This window comes from Labeo rohita, chromosome 16 (genome assembly GCF_022985175.1).
Source record: "Labeo rohita strain BAU-BD-2019 chromosome 16, IGBB_LRoh.1.0, whole genome shotgun sequence".
Lineage (NCBI taxonomy): Eukaryota > Metazoa > Chordata > Actinopteri > Cypriniformes > Cyprinidae > Labeo > Labeo rohita.
The window spans coordinates 15,468,394-15,481,207 of NC_066884.1; the positions used below are offsets into that span (position 1 = coordinate 15,468,394).

The 12,814-nt window shown below is 34.9% G+C and overlaps 1 protein-coding gene across 3 annotated transcripts in view; it reads left to right on the plus strand.

Moving 5' to 3' along the window:
- Positions 1–12,814, plus strand: part of lmna (lamin A) — a 31,706-nt gene continuing 18,892 nt past the window's right edge. Inside the window, exons 1-3 of one of the 3 annotated variants that reach the window (XM_051131684.1) lie at positions 27–77; positions 3,225–3,347; positions 4,041–4,413. In XM_051131684.1, the coding sequence (XP_050987641.1) occupies positions 4,067–4,413 (347 nt within the window). In that variant the 5' untranslated portion in view covers positions 27–77; positions 3,225–3,347; positions 4,041–4,066. Of the gene's footprint in view, positions 78–2,677; positions 3,348–4,040; positions 4,414–12,814 lie in introns of those variants that run through there. The other 2 variants (XM_051131685.1, XM_051131683.1) reach the window with 2 other exon arrangements.

Genomic DNA, 12,814 nt, shown 5'->3' on the forward strand with positions numbered 1-12,814 from the left:
TGGCCCATGCTAGACGGGAGCGTATGGTGGATCCTTGAACGTCTGCAAACATTTCCTGATTTTGGGATTCGGCAACTGTGAGTCACTATTTCCCTGACTGAGTTTTCGCTCAAACCTTTCATCTTCTGCGGTGGTTACCCTAGACCTCAGCAACGGCATTTTGCGGGGTGTTTATGAATAGAAAGATTTGTATGCTCATTCTCAATGCATGACTCAACAGTTTTAACAACCTATAATTTTCCTCAAATATATCCTAGTTGATTCCAGGGAGCTCGCTTCTTTATTGCTGATTTAGTCATTTGGACTGCAATATTAAGTGTATGGTGTTATGTAATATTGTGAATTAACATTACATGTATTAATCACCATGTTCTTGATTACCTTTTTAAGTAATCTGAAAATTACATGAGTGCTGTGTAATTTTTAATAAGGTTTTAGTAGTGAAATGCGACCGAAGGTGAGTGTATCTGAATTCCATGTTGTGAAAACATTCTGGTTGGAACCTGTCATGCCTTGTAATTTGCTGCATGTGTCCTAAATTCCCACTTTTTGACCCCCCAAATCATGTTCTGACAGAAGAGTAGACCCTCACTAAATTTGCCACAGCAGAACTGCTGAACTTAGCAGGTTTTCCCGCAAGATCTGTGCAGAAAATGCATCTGCAGATATTATCTGTGTCATGATTTCCCAGCAGTTCCCAAAGATTTTTGTGATAGCACTTGGGGCATAGAGACATTCACCCTGGGGAATCTCATTGTTGTATTGGAATGCGGTGGTTGTGTGTAATAATGCGACCAGGGTGACAGAGAAAGAGCGCCTACAGGAGAAAAGAAAGTGCAGAACAGACAGGCTCACCCTGCAGTGTTACACAGCTCTCTGTGTTTAGTTGTCAGGAGTCTCTTGTAGACTGAGGGTACTGACATCTGCTGGGACTTTTCCACTGATCCGCCCATACACTGTCTGCTGTCTGCTTTTTCATAACCGTCTCTCGTGCCAACTTGTCTCACGGTGCTGTTTCTAGAAGAGTTTTTATACACAAATAAATAGGGCCCAGATTATTAATATGTATAAGCCAGCTTTTTTTTAAGATCAAATATTGGGCTGTGCATTAGTTTAATATTAGTATTATTTATGTACATATAGTATTTATTAATATTTTGAATTAGCTTAGTTTTTACACTACCAGTCAAAAGTTTTTGAACAGTAAGATTTTTAATGTTTTTAAAGAATTCTCCTCTACCTACCAAGCCTGCATTTATTTGATCCAAAATACAGCAAAAGCAGTAATATTGTGAAATATTTTTACTATTTATAATAACTGCTTTCAATCTGAATATATTTTAAAATGTAATTTATTCCCGTGATCAAAGGTACATTTTCAACATCATTACTCTAATCCTCAGTGTCACATGATCCTTCTGAAATCATTCTAATATGCTGATTTGCTGTTCAAGAAACATTTTTTTTATTATTATTTTCAATATTTAAAACAGTACTTTTTTCAGCATTCTTTAATGAATAGAAAGATCCAAAGATCAGCATTTATTTGAAATAAAAAAAGCTTTTGTAACATTATACACTATACTATTCAAAAGCTTGGAGTCCGTAGCATTTTTAAAAAATTTAGAAATAATACTTTTGCTTGTCAAGGATGCTTTATATTGATCAAATGTGATGATAAAGACATGTATAATGTTACAAATGGTTTATATTTCAGAAAAATGCTGTTCTTTTGAACTTTCTATTCATCAAAGAAACGTGAGAAAAAAATATTAAACTCAGCTGTTTTCAACATAATAATAATAAACATGTTTTTTGAGCAGCAAATCAAAGTATTAGAATGATTTCTAAATGATCATTTGACTGAAGTAATGATGCTAAAAATTCAACTTTGAAATCACAGGAATAAATTACATTTTAGATTATATTTAAATAGAAAGCGGTTATTTTAAATAGTAAAAAATATTTCAGAATTTTTTACTGTTTTTGCTTTACTTTGGATCATCTAAATGCAGGCTTGGTGAGGAGAAGAGACCTTAAAAAACTTTAAAAACATTAAGAACATTAAAAATCATACTGTTCAAAAACTTTTGACTGGTAGTGTTTATTTTCATTTTTTATTTCAATTTTTCTGTAGGTTTTAGTAATTTTATGTGCTTTTGTCATTTATATTCCTTTTTCCCCCTCAGTATTTCTGTTTGGGCTTAATCTATATTTATTTCAGTTTTAGTAATTTTAGCACCCTAAACTTATTTTTAGTTTAGTTTTTATCGAATATGACTATTATTTTGTTTTATTTTGTTTTATTTCAATTAACGAAAATGATTTTAAATAGTTTGCATACATATTAGTACCTAAATGGTACATATTTATACCTTTTTAAAAGGCCTTAGTGACAGCTTTTGTATTTTCTTTTCTGAGAGTGAATAACACTCATGTTTAAGTTTTATCGTGAACCCTAATATGCACCAGGGAGTTGATGGAAGGTAACTAGTTAGTGGTGTTTAAGTGAAGCACAGCCTTCATTCCCAAAAAGGATTGGACCCATCCTCTTCTCTCTTTCTCACTCTCTTTCTGTTTCTCTCTCTCTCTCTTTCCATCTACTAAGACACCTGATTGGATATTTCATTTTTAGTATGTCCACCCCTCTGGAATAAATACCAGGCAGCGTTTTTAATAAAAGGCTGTTTTCTGTGACTTTCCCCTTTAAAGCTTCATGCAACAGCAAATGGATGTATTCTGGGCTTCTAGGATGGACGTATGAAGGATATTTTTCTTTGGCTCACATGTTTGGATGCATAGATCTTCAGAGAACTCTGGACTGGATTTAATTATGTGGAAATATTGATTTTTATTTATTTTTTTGTTTTACTTATTTAATTTAAAAGTATTTTATTATTATTATTATTATTATTATTTATGTTGTATTGGCTTTATATAAGACATTATTTTACTATATATTTTTTTATTTTATTGAATCATTTATTTTTTGCAGTGGATTACCCATTAGCAAGGAAGAGATTTAATTCACTGTCATTTAGATCGCTTATCTCACAAGTTTATCATTTTATTTTATAGTCTCTGAGATTATAAAGTGAAACGATAAATCGAGACGATTCTGTGACAATGTGAAAAACAGTAAAAGCTCTATTCCCTTGTGTGGGCTTACTGAGTCAGACTTTTAGCTCCTCCCTCTTTTGCCCTCCTCCTCTCTCGTTCCTAAGAGGTGTGAGTTTCTGAGAGACTAAGAGCGCGAGTCAGACCAGACACTCTCTCTGCAGAGTTTCAACGGGACACAGCAGCCGTAGAAGCCTTCAGTAACCCAAACTCTCTCTCAACTTTACCAGGTCAGTGATTCGGACACTTTTTAACTAGCAGTACTATGAATGCACAGGGCACAAATGTGTTTTTAATTTGTGTTTTTCATATCTTTTTTTTTGGAGTTGCACTGTAAAAGACAGGTTACTCCTGTAATTGTGTCTAGGGGGAGTGGCGCATGTGCCTTCTTAGCACATTGTAATGTTTGGAATTACTTAAACGTTCCAAAACAAACATACGATCCGAGTTCCTGAGGATGGGACTTTGACATGCGTGTCTGGGCCGGTTGTGTTTCAAATGTGTCAACGTTTGTGTGTGTATCCTATCCAAAAAAAGTTCCAGTGAATGTATTCTAAACCAGTCTGAAGTTTAGATCTAAACCAGATTAGTCTATTCAGAAGTGAACGTATCTGAGAGTTAAGAAACGTGTCCCATGTGTATTCTGGTAAGTTTGTGCTGAATATACTTGGATGGGATCAGAGGTTGGGCGTGGCAGAAACGGTAAGACAGAAAGTGAGGGAGAGGCACAGTGGGAAGGGAAGGAAGGAACGGAAAGGAGGGCTGGAGTTTATAATTTGCATCTATTTATTTTTTGTAATCATTAACATATTGCATAACAGTTTTAAACTATCAGGCGACTGTAAAAAATGTCTAAACGTATCACTTCTGAAATATGTCTAATATGTTCTATTCTATTCTATTCTATTCTATTACCTTTGCAGGCTAGCAGCAGCAATTCCAGTCAGCTATGGAGACTCCAGGTCAGAAACGAAGCACCCGCGGAGGGGCGACCACCGTCCTCTCTCCCACCCGCATCACTCGGTTGCAGGAGAAAGAGGATTTGTGCAACCTGAATGACCGTCTGGCGGTCTACATTGATAAGGTGCGTTCTCTAGAGTCGGAGAACGCAGGTCTGCGTTTGCGCATCAGCGAGTCGGAGACGGAGATCAGCCGGGAGCTGGGCGGCATGAAATCGGCGTACGAGGCCGAGCTGGCGGACGCCAGGAAGACGCTGGACTCGGTGGCCAAAGAACGAGCCCGACTGCAACTAGAGCTCAGCAAGGTGCGCGAGGACTACAAGGATCTGAAGGCCAGGTATGTGTGCATTCCAATCCCTTATGACTTAATGAGGCTTTTTGAAGTGTAAAAGTTTTGGATGAACAAGTCCTCTAAAGCTGCAAAGCAGTGCTGTTCCAGTAAGTGAATCCAAGTCTGGAGTCAGCAGTAGCAATTACCATGACTCATTCCACCCAGAAACCTACAATAATTCCACCAGGTTTAGTTTCTAAACCTGACGCAGATGAACTGCAGACACTGGCTAATATAAGGGCTTGCCCTTTCTTCCTAAGATTTCTTTCACACATCCAAGAGACAAGTTTAACTCTAAGGTATAGAACAGTGCCGACCCCTGGGCTCTCAGCCTAGTCCTCAGCTAAATTTAGCTGAAACATGACGGCAGTTTTTTGCAGTGTACATCTGCTTATCGCTCCTGTCACTAAGGCTGACAGCTCAGTGCTTTAGTCTGTTTGATGCATTTTATAATTCAATTTAAATTTAATCAAATTATGATAATTATTTAAAACGGAAAACAAATCTACATTGTACAGTATTACAACAGCAATTTAAACCTTGTGGTTGGGGGTTGGTGAGTCTCTTTGTGCTCACTAAAGCTGAATTTATTTGAAGAAAAATACAGCAAAACTTTAATAGTGTGAAAAATATGTAAACAAATTAAAATAACTGTTTTGTTTTAATATATTTTAATAAACCAAATTTATTCAGACACCTTCAACATTATCACAATTTAGAAAATGGAAATAAAATATGACAAGTACTTAGAGTTAAACTGTGTCAGAAAAAAAATAATCTTGATAATGTCAGATAGAAAGGTATGTAATGGATTACAATCAACCAAAAATTCAGGCAGCTGTTAGTATGACAATGTTTACACAACTATCACTACTTTGTTGACCGATTACTTTTAATTAATTTTGTTCAGTCTGTGGTGTAAAAGGTCACATTAGCAATTAAAGAACAAGTACTAAAGCAAAACATGGTCAGGTCAAAGTGTCTGAATTATTTTTGGTCCCAAATTTTTTAGCAGTTTTACTAGTAGTACGCTATATGAATTTTTGTGTATAATATGTCACAGTTTATTTTATTTTGCTACTCTCACTTGCATAACTGAACGGTTGTGTTCTGCACCCTCTAGTAAAAAAAAAAAAAAATTACATCTGGTGTCTGAATAATTTTTGGTTTGACTGTAATTCCTGTGATTATAAATCATTCTAATATGCTTAAACTTAGTGCTCAAGAGACATTTCCTTATTATTATCAATGTTTAAAGCAGCTTTTGCTGCTTAATATTTTTATGGAAACCATGATACATTTTTATTGGATTGTTTGATGAATAAAAAAATTTAAAGGAATAGTTCACCCAAAAATGAAAATGTATTAGTCATTAATTACTCACCCTCATGTCGTTCCAAATTCGTAAGACTTTTGTTCATCTTTGGAACACAAATGGAGATATTTTTGATGAAATCCGAGAGCTTTCTGACCCTGCATAGACAGCAACACAACTACCACGTTTAAGGCCCATATTAAGGAAATCATTAAAATAGTCCATGTGTTTTTCATGGATTTCATCAAAAATATCTTAATTTGTGTTCTAAAGATGAACGAAGGTCTTATGGGTTTGGAAAAACATAAGGGTGAGTAATTAATGACAGAATTTTCATTTTTCAAAAAATGTTTACAATTTTAAATGCATTTACTGTCACTTTTCATCAATTTAATGCATGCTTGTTGAATAAAAGTATTCAAAAATTATCTTAATGATTCCAGATTATGAAACAGTAGCATTCATACCCACACACACCGTCTTCTGTGTGTAGTACAAGTGTGATGCAGCTCAGGTATGTGAGGTGTGAATGTGGGTGTGTTGCATCTTGGTAAATGGCTGTTGGATTTGCCACCACACCCGTTACGACAGGTTTAGTGTGTCTGTTTCTGGTTCGAATTCACATCACATTTTATAGTTCCTTTGTCTACTGCGGATATGCTGCTGCTTGTGTGAAGTTTTACACTGATTAAATGCAGTGTGTTGATTAATTTGATCCAAAGTGTGTCTTTGGAAACCCCCTTCCAGTAGAATGTTGCATATTTACAGAATAATGATAAGGAATGAACTGATGATAAGATTGATATGAAAATGTTATACTATTTGATCTAAATGAATAAGACAATAAAATCTCAAAATTAGTCATTTTAAAAGCTACATGTGAATTAAGGCATCATGACTGTATGATGTACTGTATAAAAAATACATATTCATTTAGCTATAGATTGCATTTAAAAGTGTTATTGAATTAGTGTTTTTGAAGTTTAACTTCAAGTAAGTGGTAGATGGCGGCAAAAGTAATCTGAAGTAAAGTATTTTGTTTTAAATGCTGTATTTATTTTCAAACATAGTTTGGCAGTAGCTATTCCCATTACGTAAGAGAAAAGATGCTATCAATGCAACTAAGAAGCAATCACGCATCATAAAATGTAGCGCCTTAATTATCATGCATTTGTCCTTTGCACTTCACCTCTCTCATATCAGTGTAAAGATATCAAACTCCACAAAGATACCATTTCAAACTAGTCAGTACTACTGAAAAAGTTTATGTAGTTGCTTATAGTTTATTAAGAAGCGTTGTGATGTAGTTGTCATTGAGTCACTGCGATTGTTATTTTAATTTATTGTTTATCTTGCTGTCTCTATGGTAGTAGACTTAGTCAGTGTGATGGTTTAGGCAAGAGGTGTGTTGATCCTAAATGGGTGTGGTTCAGAGACAGATATCAATGATGTCTCTGAATGATGCGAGACCAATTGAGAGTTTAGTGAAAGGCATTATGACTCACGTTCATTCATTTCATAAGGTTTGTGGTTGTACACATGGGGGGAAGTCAGCAGAAGTCTTATTTGCTTCCTATGGTTACAGTAGCACTCGTGAGTTCTTGTAAGCGTCCATTACCGGGTTATTGCAGACAGATTCACACACTCATTGGAGCTGAGCTGTTTGGAAGTGTTTGGTTTCCACAGCAACCATGCGGCCTTGCCAGGGTGTGTGAGAGGTTCTGACTGGACTCCGTGGTGACTCATGAGCTTTAAGTATCTTTGGGGAAGCACTGTTTACTCTCACTTTAACCCCTCACCTCAGAAAGAAAGCCCTGTGTCCACAAAATTGAAAATGATGAAAAGTCATATAAAAAAAGAAAGAAATAAAAAAAAAGCTGTAGCATCATTAGCAAAACTGACATTTAATTCACTGATGCGCTTCGCTCAGGAGCGCTAAAACTGTGGATAATACTTGCTGCCAACCCGCCAAAATAAAGCCAAAATAAAATTTTGCCGATTTTATATTTGAAAACAAAGAAAATTCATATAAAAAATAATGAATCAAATAATAATAATGATAATAAGGATAATAATAAATACATCAAATATATATTTTGTTTGAAATGTTACGTGCATTTTTTTTTTAATGAATTAATTGGATTAATATACATTTCATATAATTTCTTTCAATTAAATCAATAATTTTTAAATTAAGTTAAATTCACAAAATTTAAAATTGTGCTTTTAGCAAAGGATTCTCCAGGACACTCCCTCCAGAGTTATGTAAATTTGCTTGTTTAAAAATGATCCCTCATATACTTTGACTTGAGTTATTGTTTAGGAAGCTTAAGGGTCAGACATGTTCTTGAATGGGGAGTCATGTCAGGTCATGTGGCAGAGACAGATCTCAGTTTTGGCTGACGGGAGCTGAATGTGCACACATGCTGTGGGTGTGGATGTGCTTGTGGCTGCTGTTGCGGTTGCAGCATTTGGCTTCTGTGGCCATTATCAGATAGAAGACCTATGTATCCTGTGTGTATTCTGTGTGTGTCACTGTCTGAACTCTGTTGACAGGTGCAGTGTAGGAGTGTGTGAATGATGTGGAAAAACTACAGATGGAAGCTAAGCAGATGAAATGCGTCTTTCAATTCATACTGAAAGAGCAGTATGTCATCACTTACCTTTCATTTAAAATGCTGCGAATCCCCTCTGTGTTTGCTTAGGCAATACAATGAAACTCTACTTGGTTACGGTCTAAAGTGGTGGGCTCTGAGATGAATCAGTATTTGTACGAATTATTCAAAATGCTTACTCTAACCCACTTTTTAGCTGCTCTGTATGCATTTCAAGGCATTTCCCGAGCTCCCACTCATACAGTGAATTTTCAGGCCCATGTGTGGACAAGAATCTGGACATACTTGTGAAAAATTAGTCATCATAGTCTTAGTCATTCTATTATTTCAGGTTCTGAGGAAAAGGAAGTGTGTCCATTAAATGATTAGAACACTTATCTTGCATACAAGAACCTTTGTCAGTTTTATCGCTGCAAAATATTAACCAGTCTTTTACTCATGTGCTCTTTCTCTGAGGTGACAGAGATTGTAAATAAATTCTTGCCTTATCACTTTTACTTTCACAGTGTTAAGGGTTTGGGTGTAGTAAGCGACATCCTTTCCATTTATAACTGGGTCTGGCTCAGGGCCAAGAGTAAAAGAATAAAATGTAAACATAAAAGCATCTAAAACATAGCAAAAAACAAGTAGTTTTAATGTGATTTTCATATAACACGTTTTTCATAAGATTATTGAAAATGATTTTTTTTTTCATAATTAAACACCCTTACATTTCAATCACCATTGTTTTGACATTAAACCAGGCCCTGAATCTGTAAATGTTGAGGTTTTTTTTTTTTTTTTTCTTTTTTTTTTTAATAAAGCCATTCCCTTGTTGAGAATATAGAGATCCATTATATTTTTCCCAAATTCCATTTCACTTTTTAATTTTATTTTTGTCCCAAATTTCTGTTTTTTGCAGTTTCATTCATCTGGATTCCGAATTTTTTTTCCTTTTTAATTTTTCTACACTCTGTTTTAATGGTTAAATTAAAAAAAAAAAATCAAAAAGCATGTGTAATTAATTGAAATCATAAGATGTATGCAGTTAAACGAAACAGCAGTTTAACGAAAGTTACATTTTTTAAAGCCGTATGATTTTTTTTTTTTTCTCTCAAATTCTATTTTTATCAAAATCTGTGTTTTACATTAATTTTCTGGATTCCATTTTAATGGTTTCATTAAATTTTAATAATCAAAAGCGTCTTTATTTTATTACAAAAAAAATTTTCCTTTATTTCTTTTTTCTTTTTTTTCAGAAATACATTTTTCTGGTAAATAAATACTGGTAAATAATTTCTCTGGTAACTGTTCCTTAAATAATGTTTTAATAATTTTGTTAGTGGTAGTAGTACTGTTGTTATATTAAGTAATATATTTTTTTGTCACAATTTCTTCAAGTTAAACTGAACTTTTATTTTGACAGGTTGCTGTGAAAACATTTATGACCATAATTTTCTCGAAAGAAATGGTAAAATACTTGAAGTGACTCTCAGAGCAGCTATGGAGATTTATGTTTATGTGTTCACGTACTCATATATTGAGGTGGCTGAGGGTGAAAACACTATATGTGTAGGAAACAAAAATGCGCATCTGCGTCATTCATTCACACAAAGAAATGCAGAACATGGAGGATTCATATTTAAATAGTATTTCTGCATCTTAACATTCACCGACACTAGCCCTATGTGTTTTGACTTAAGTATACTGACCTACTTTTGATTTATTAATCCCAAATTTGACAAATTCTGTGACATTCCACGTTATACAGTAAATTCCATTTTTATAATTGGACTCTGCGATTCCATCCACATTTTCTGCATTGCAGCCCTAAAGTATATTTGCATCCAGTTTTATCAGTTTAACGCTCACTGGCTTTGTGGTCTGCATTCTGGTAAGCAATGTTCATAGCTTACAGGCAAACGAAAATATATTTTACAGCTTTCAGATGTAAATACTCCAGTAAATCATTTTCTGCCCCTCCTGTGTGTTTTCCATTGAATGGCTTACCTGGTACCACCCACCCTCATATTAGCCTGGTTATTGATATATCCAACAAAGACACTCCACCCTGCCAAAACATGGTTGTTTGTGCTGTGGGGTTTTACCTTGTACATTCTGCTTTAGAAAGCATAATTTTAACTTATGTTAATTTATATTATTTAATACACCAGCTTAAAAGTACTACATGCACAGTGATATGTGCCTTGTATAATCATGCAAATACCAAGGTAATAAATATGGTAATCAGTTTTTAAGGTTCATTTACTTGTGTTGCATTCTGTTGGTTAGTCAAGTTTATGCAAAGGATTTTCCAATGCTAATATGAAACATTTTCTTATCATCCTCTTTTTTCATTATCAGAATGAACACATGGCAATGAACAGTTATCATACAGTTTGCTGCTAATATGTTTCCTGCAAAAGACACCAGTCACATAAAAATAGACAGTCCCTCTGTGGTTATGTCATTAGGAGTATTATATTGCCTAACATGAAAATTACACCTAATGAGTATATTTCTGGGTGTTATTCTTTAGGTGACAGTTGACAATGAGAAAAAGCTTGATCTTACTGAGAGAGACGCCCTGATTACAGTTTTTCATTGTTTAGTTAGGGCTGTCCTGCCTAAAAAGGAATAAAATGAGATTTTTTTGAGGCTGAGGCTGTTCTACTCCTTCCATCATGCCATCCACTCCTTTATGACAAATCTACAGTATCAACTTCAGCAGGCACCTGTGTGTTCAAACAGTTTGGGACAGATAAAATAGCTCAGCATAACACATGCATCTGAATAGAGCAACGTCTCTTCTTTCCCAGTAAAGATCATCTCTTTCATTCTGTGGGGAGTAGGCTCATTCTTTCTCTTTCCCTCTCTTTTTCGTTTCTTTTTTGTGATGTGAGCACTGCCGCAGGATATTTAGGTTGTTCCTGCTATCCTCATGACCTCATCACCTCATCAAAGATCAACTGTCCCAACTGTCTAATGTTGCAGTAAATAGGGGAATTCAGTAAGGATGCTGTAGCATCACTTTTGGTTCTTGTTTTAAAAGAACATACAGTATTTTCCGGCTGGTTTTGTTTATTATGGCCTTTCTTAAATTAGTTTCTTAAAGCTCTCAAACATGTGGTATTTGTGAATTTTATACTGGTTCAAAAGGGAAAAAAAACATTTTAATATTTTTAGTTAGAATATGATGCTGCTAGCAGGGCTGCACAAATGTTTTTTTTTCACAAATTAAAGAGATCCAGTCTCTGCATTTCCTTCAAATTATTTACTTGCACTGTTTCAATACCCAATATATGACTATAATAAACATAATAAATTTAGTAGTCCTAATAGTCCTCTGAAAGGTAAAATTGCAGTTATTCTCTTAAAAAGCTTTACATTTTTGAACAGAAATGAATTGGTATTAAATGTTTCTTTGAACAGACTAATAAAAACAAATGTGAAAAAAAAAAAGCTGATAGAACACGAATATGGGTTTGATTCCCAGGGAGAATGCGTACTGGCAAATACACAAAAAGTTGCTTTTGCCACAGTGTTTGCCAAATGTGTTAAATGTCATTTGAAGTGTACGCTTGCATTGTGTAACTTCATTGGTTGTGCTGTAACAACTAGCAGAACTTATTTTCCTCCCGCTGTTTATGTTTGTTTATAATCACAGTAATTTACGAGAAATGATACTCAGTCCAGAACCAGATCTCTGTACTAGATTATTTTTTCTTTAATCTAGAATATTACACATGGACATTCTGGAAGAAAAAAATCTTTTGTCTTGTCATGAAAATAATAAAAAAACAAATTGTGGTGAATGATTCAAGATGCTTTTTCATTTGTTTCAGCCATTGCATTCTCAGGCGTCGAGTAGTATGTGTCGAGTCTTGTTAGGGCGTATTTAAACCTCTCATCCTTTCAAAGAAGTGACTGGCAAAAAGAAAGCATCCTGATTTTTGGAAAGATGCTGAAGCTCTAAATTGGTCTGATTGCTGAACTTGAAAAAAGGTCTTTAACCACCCAAAGAGCTGCTCAGAGCTACCCTCGAGTGTGCGTGTGCTTAAAGAGCTTTGAGTCATAAATTGTAAATCATTTTAAAATAAAGGGGCATATAAAATGTCTCTCGTGTGCTCGCCTAGACACGCATACATATTTGGTTAGACTCACACCCACCTCTGGTGGCTTTTTCAGCTCCATATTACAATCCTTTTGTTCTTAAAATGCCAAATGTTGGATGTGGACACACACGCACTTCCCTACACTTCATCCCTAACGCTCATGCAGTGGTGCTTCATTTGGTTGTGGTTGAATCTGGAAAGGCTTTGGACAGACTGACTCATTCACTCTGTTATATAATCACCATCCACAGACTCTGAACTAAAGATCAAACGTGTTTTTCATTTGCAAGTGATTTCTTGAGAATTCAGACCAAACTTGTGCAGAGATGTTTCCGTGTAAAACAAGACCGTTTAGCTCTTTTAAGGCAAAAAACCATTACTGA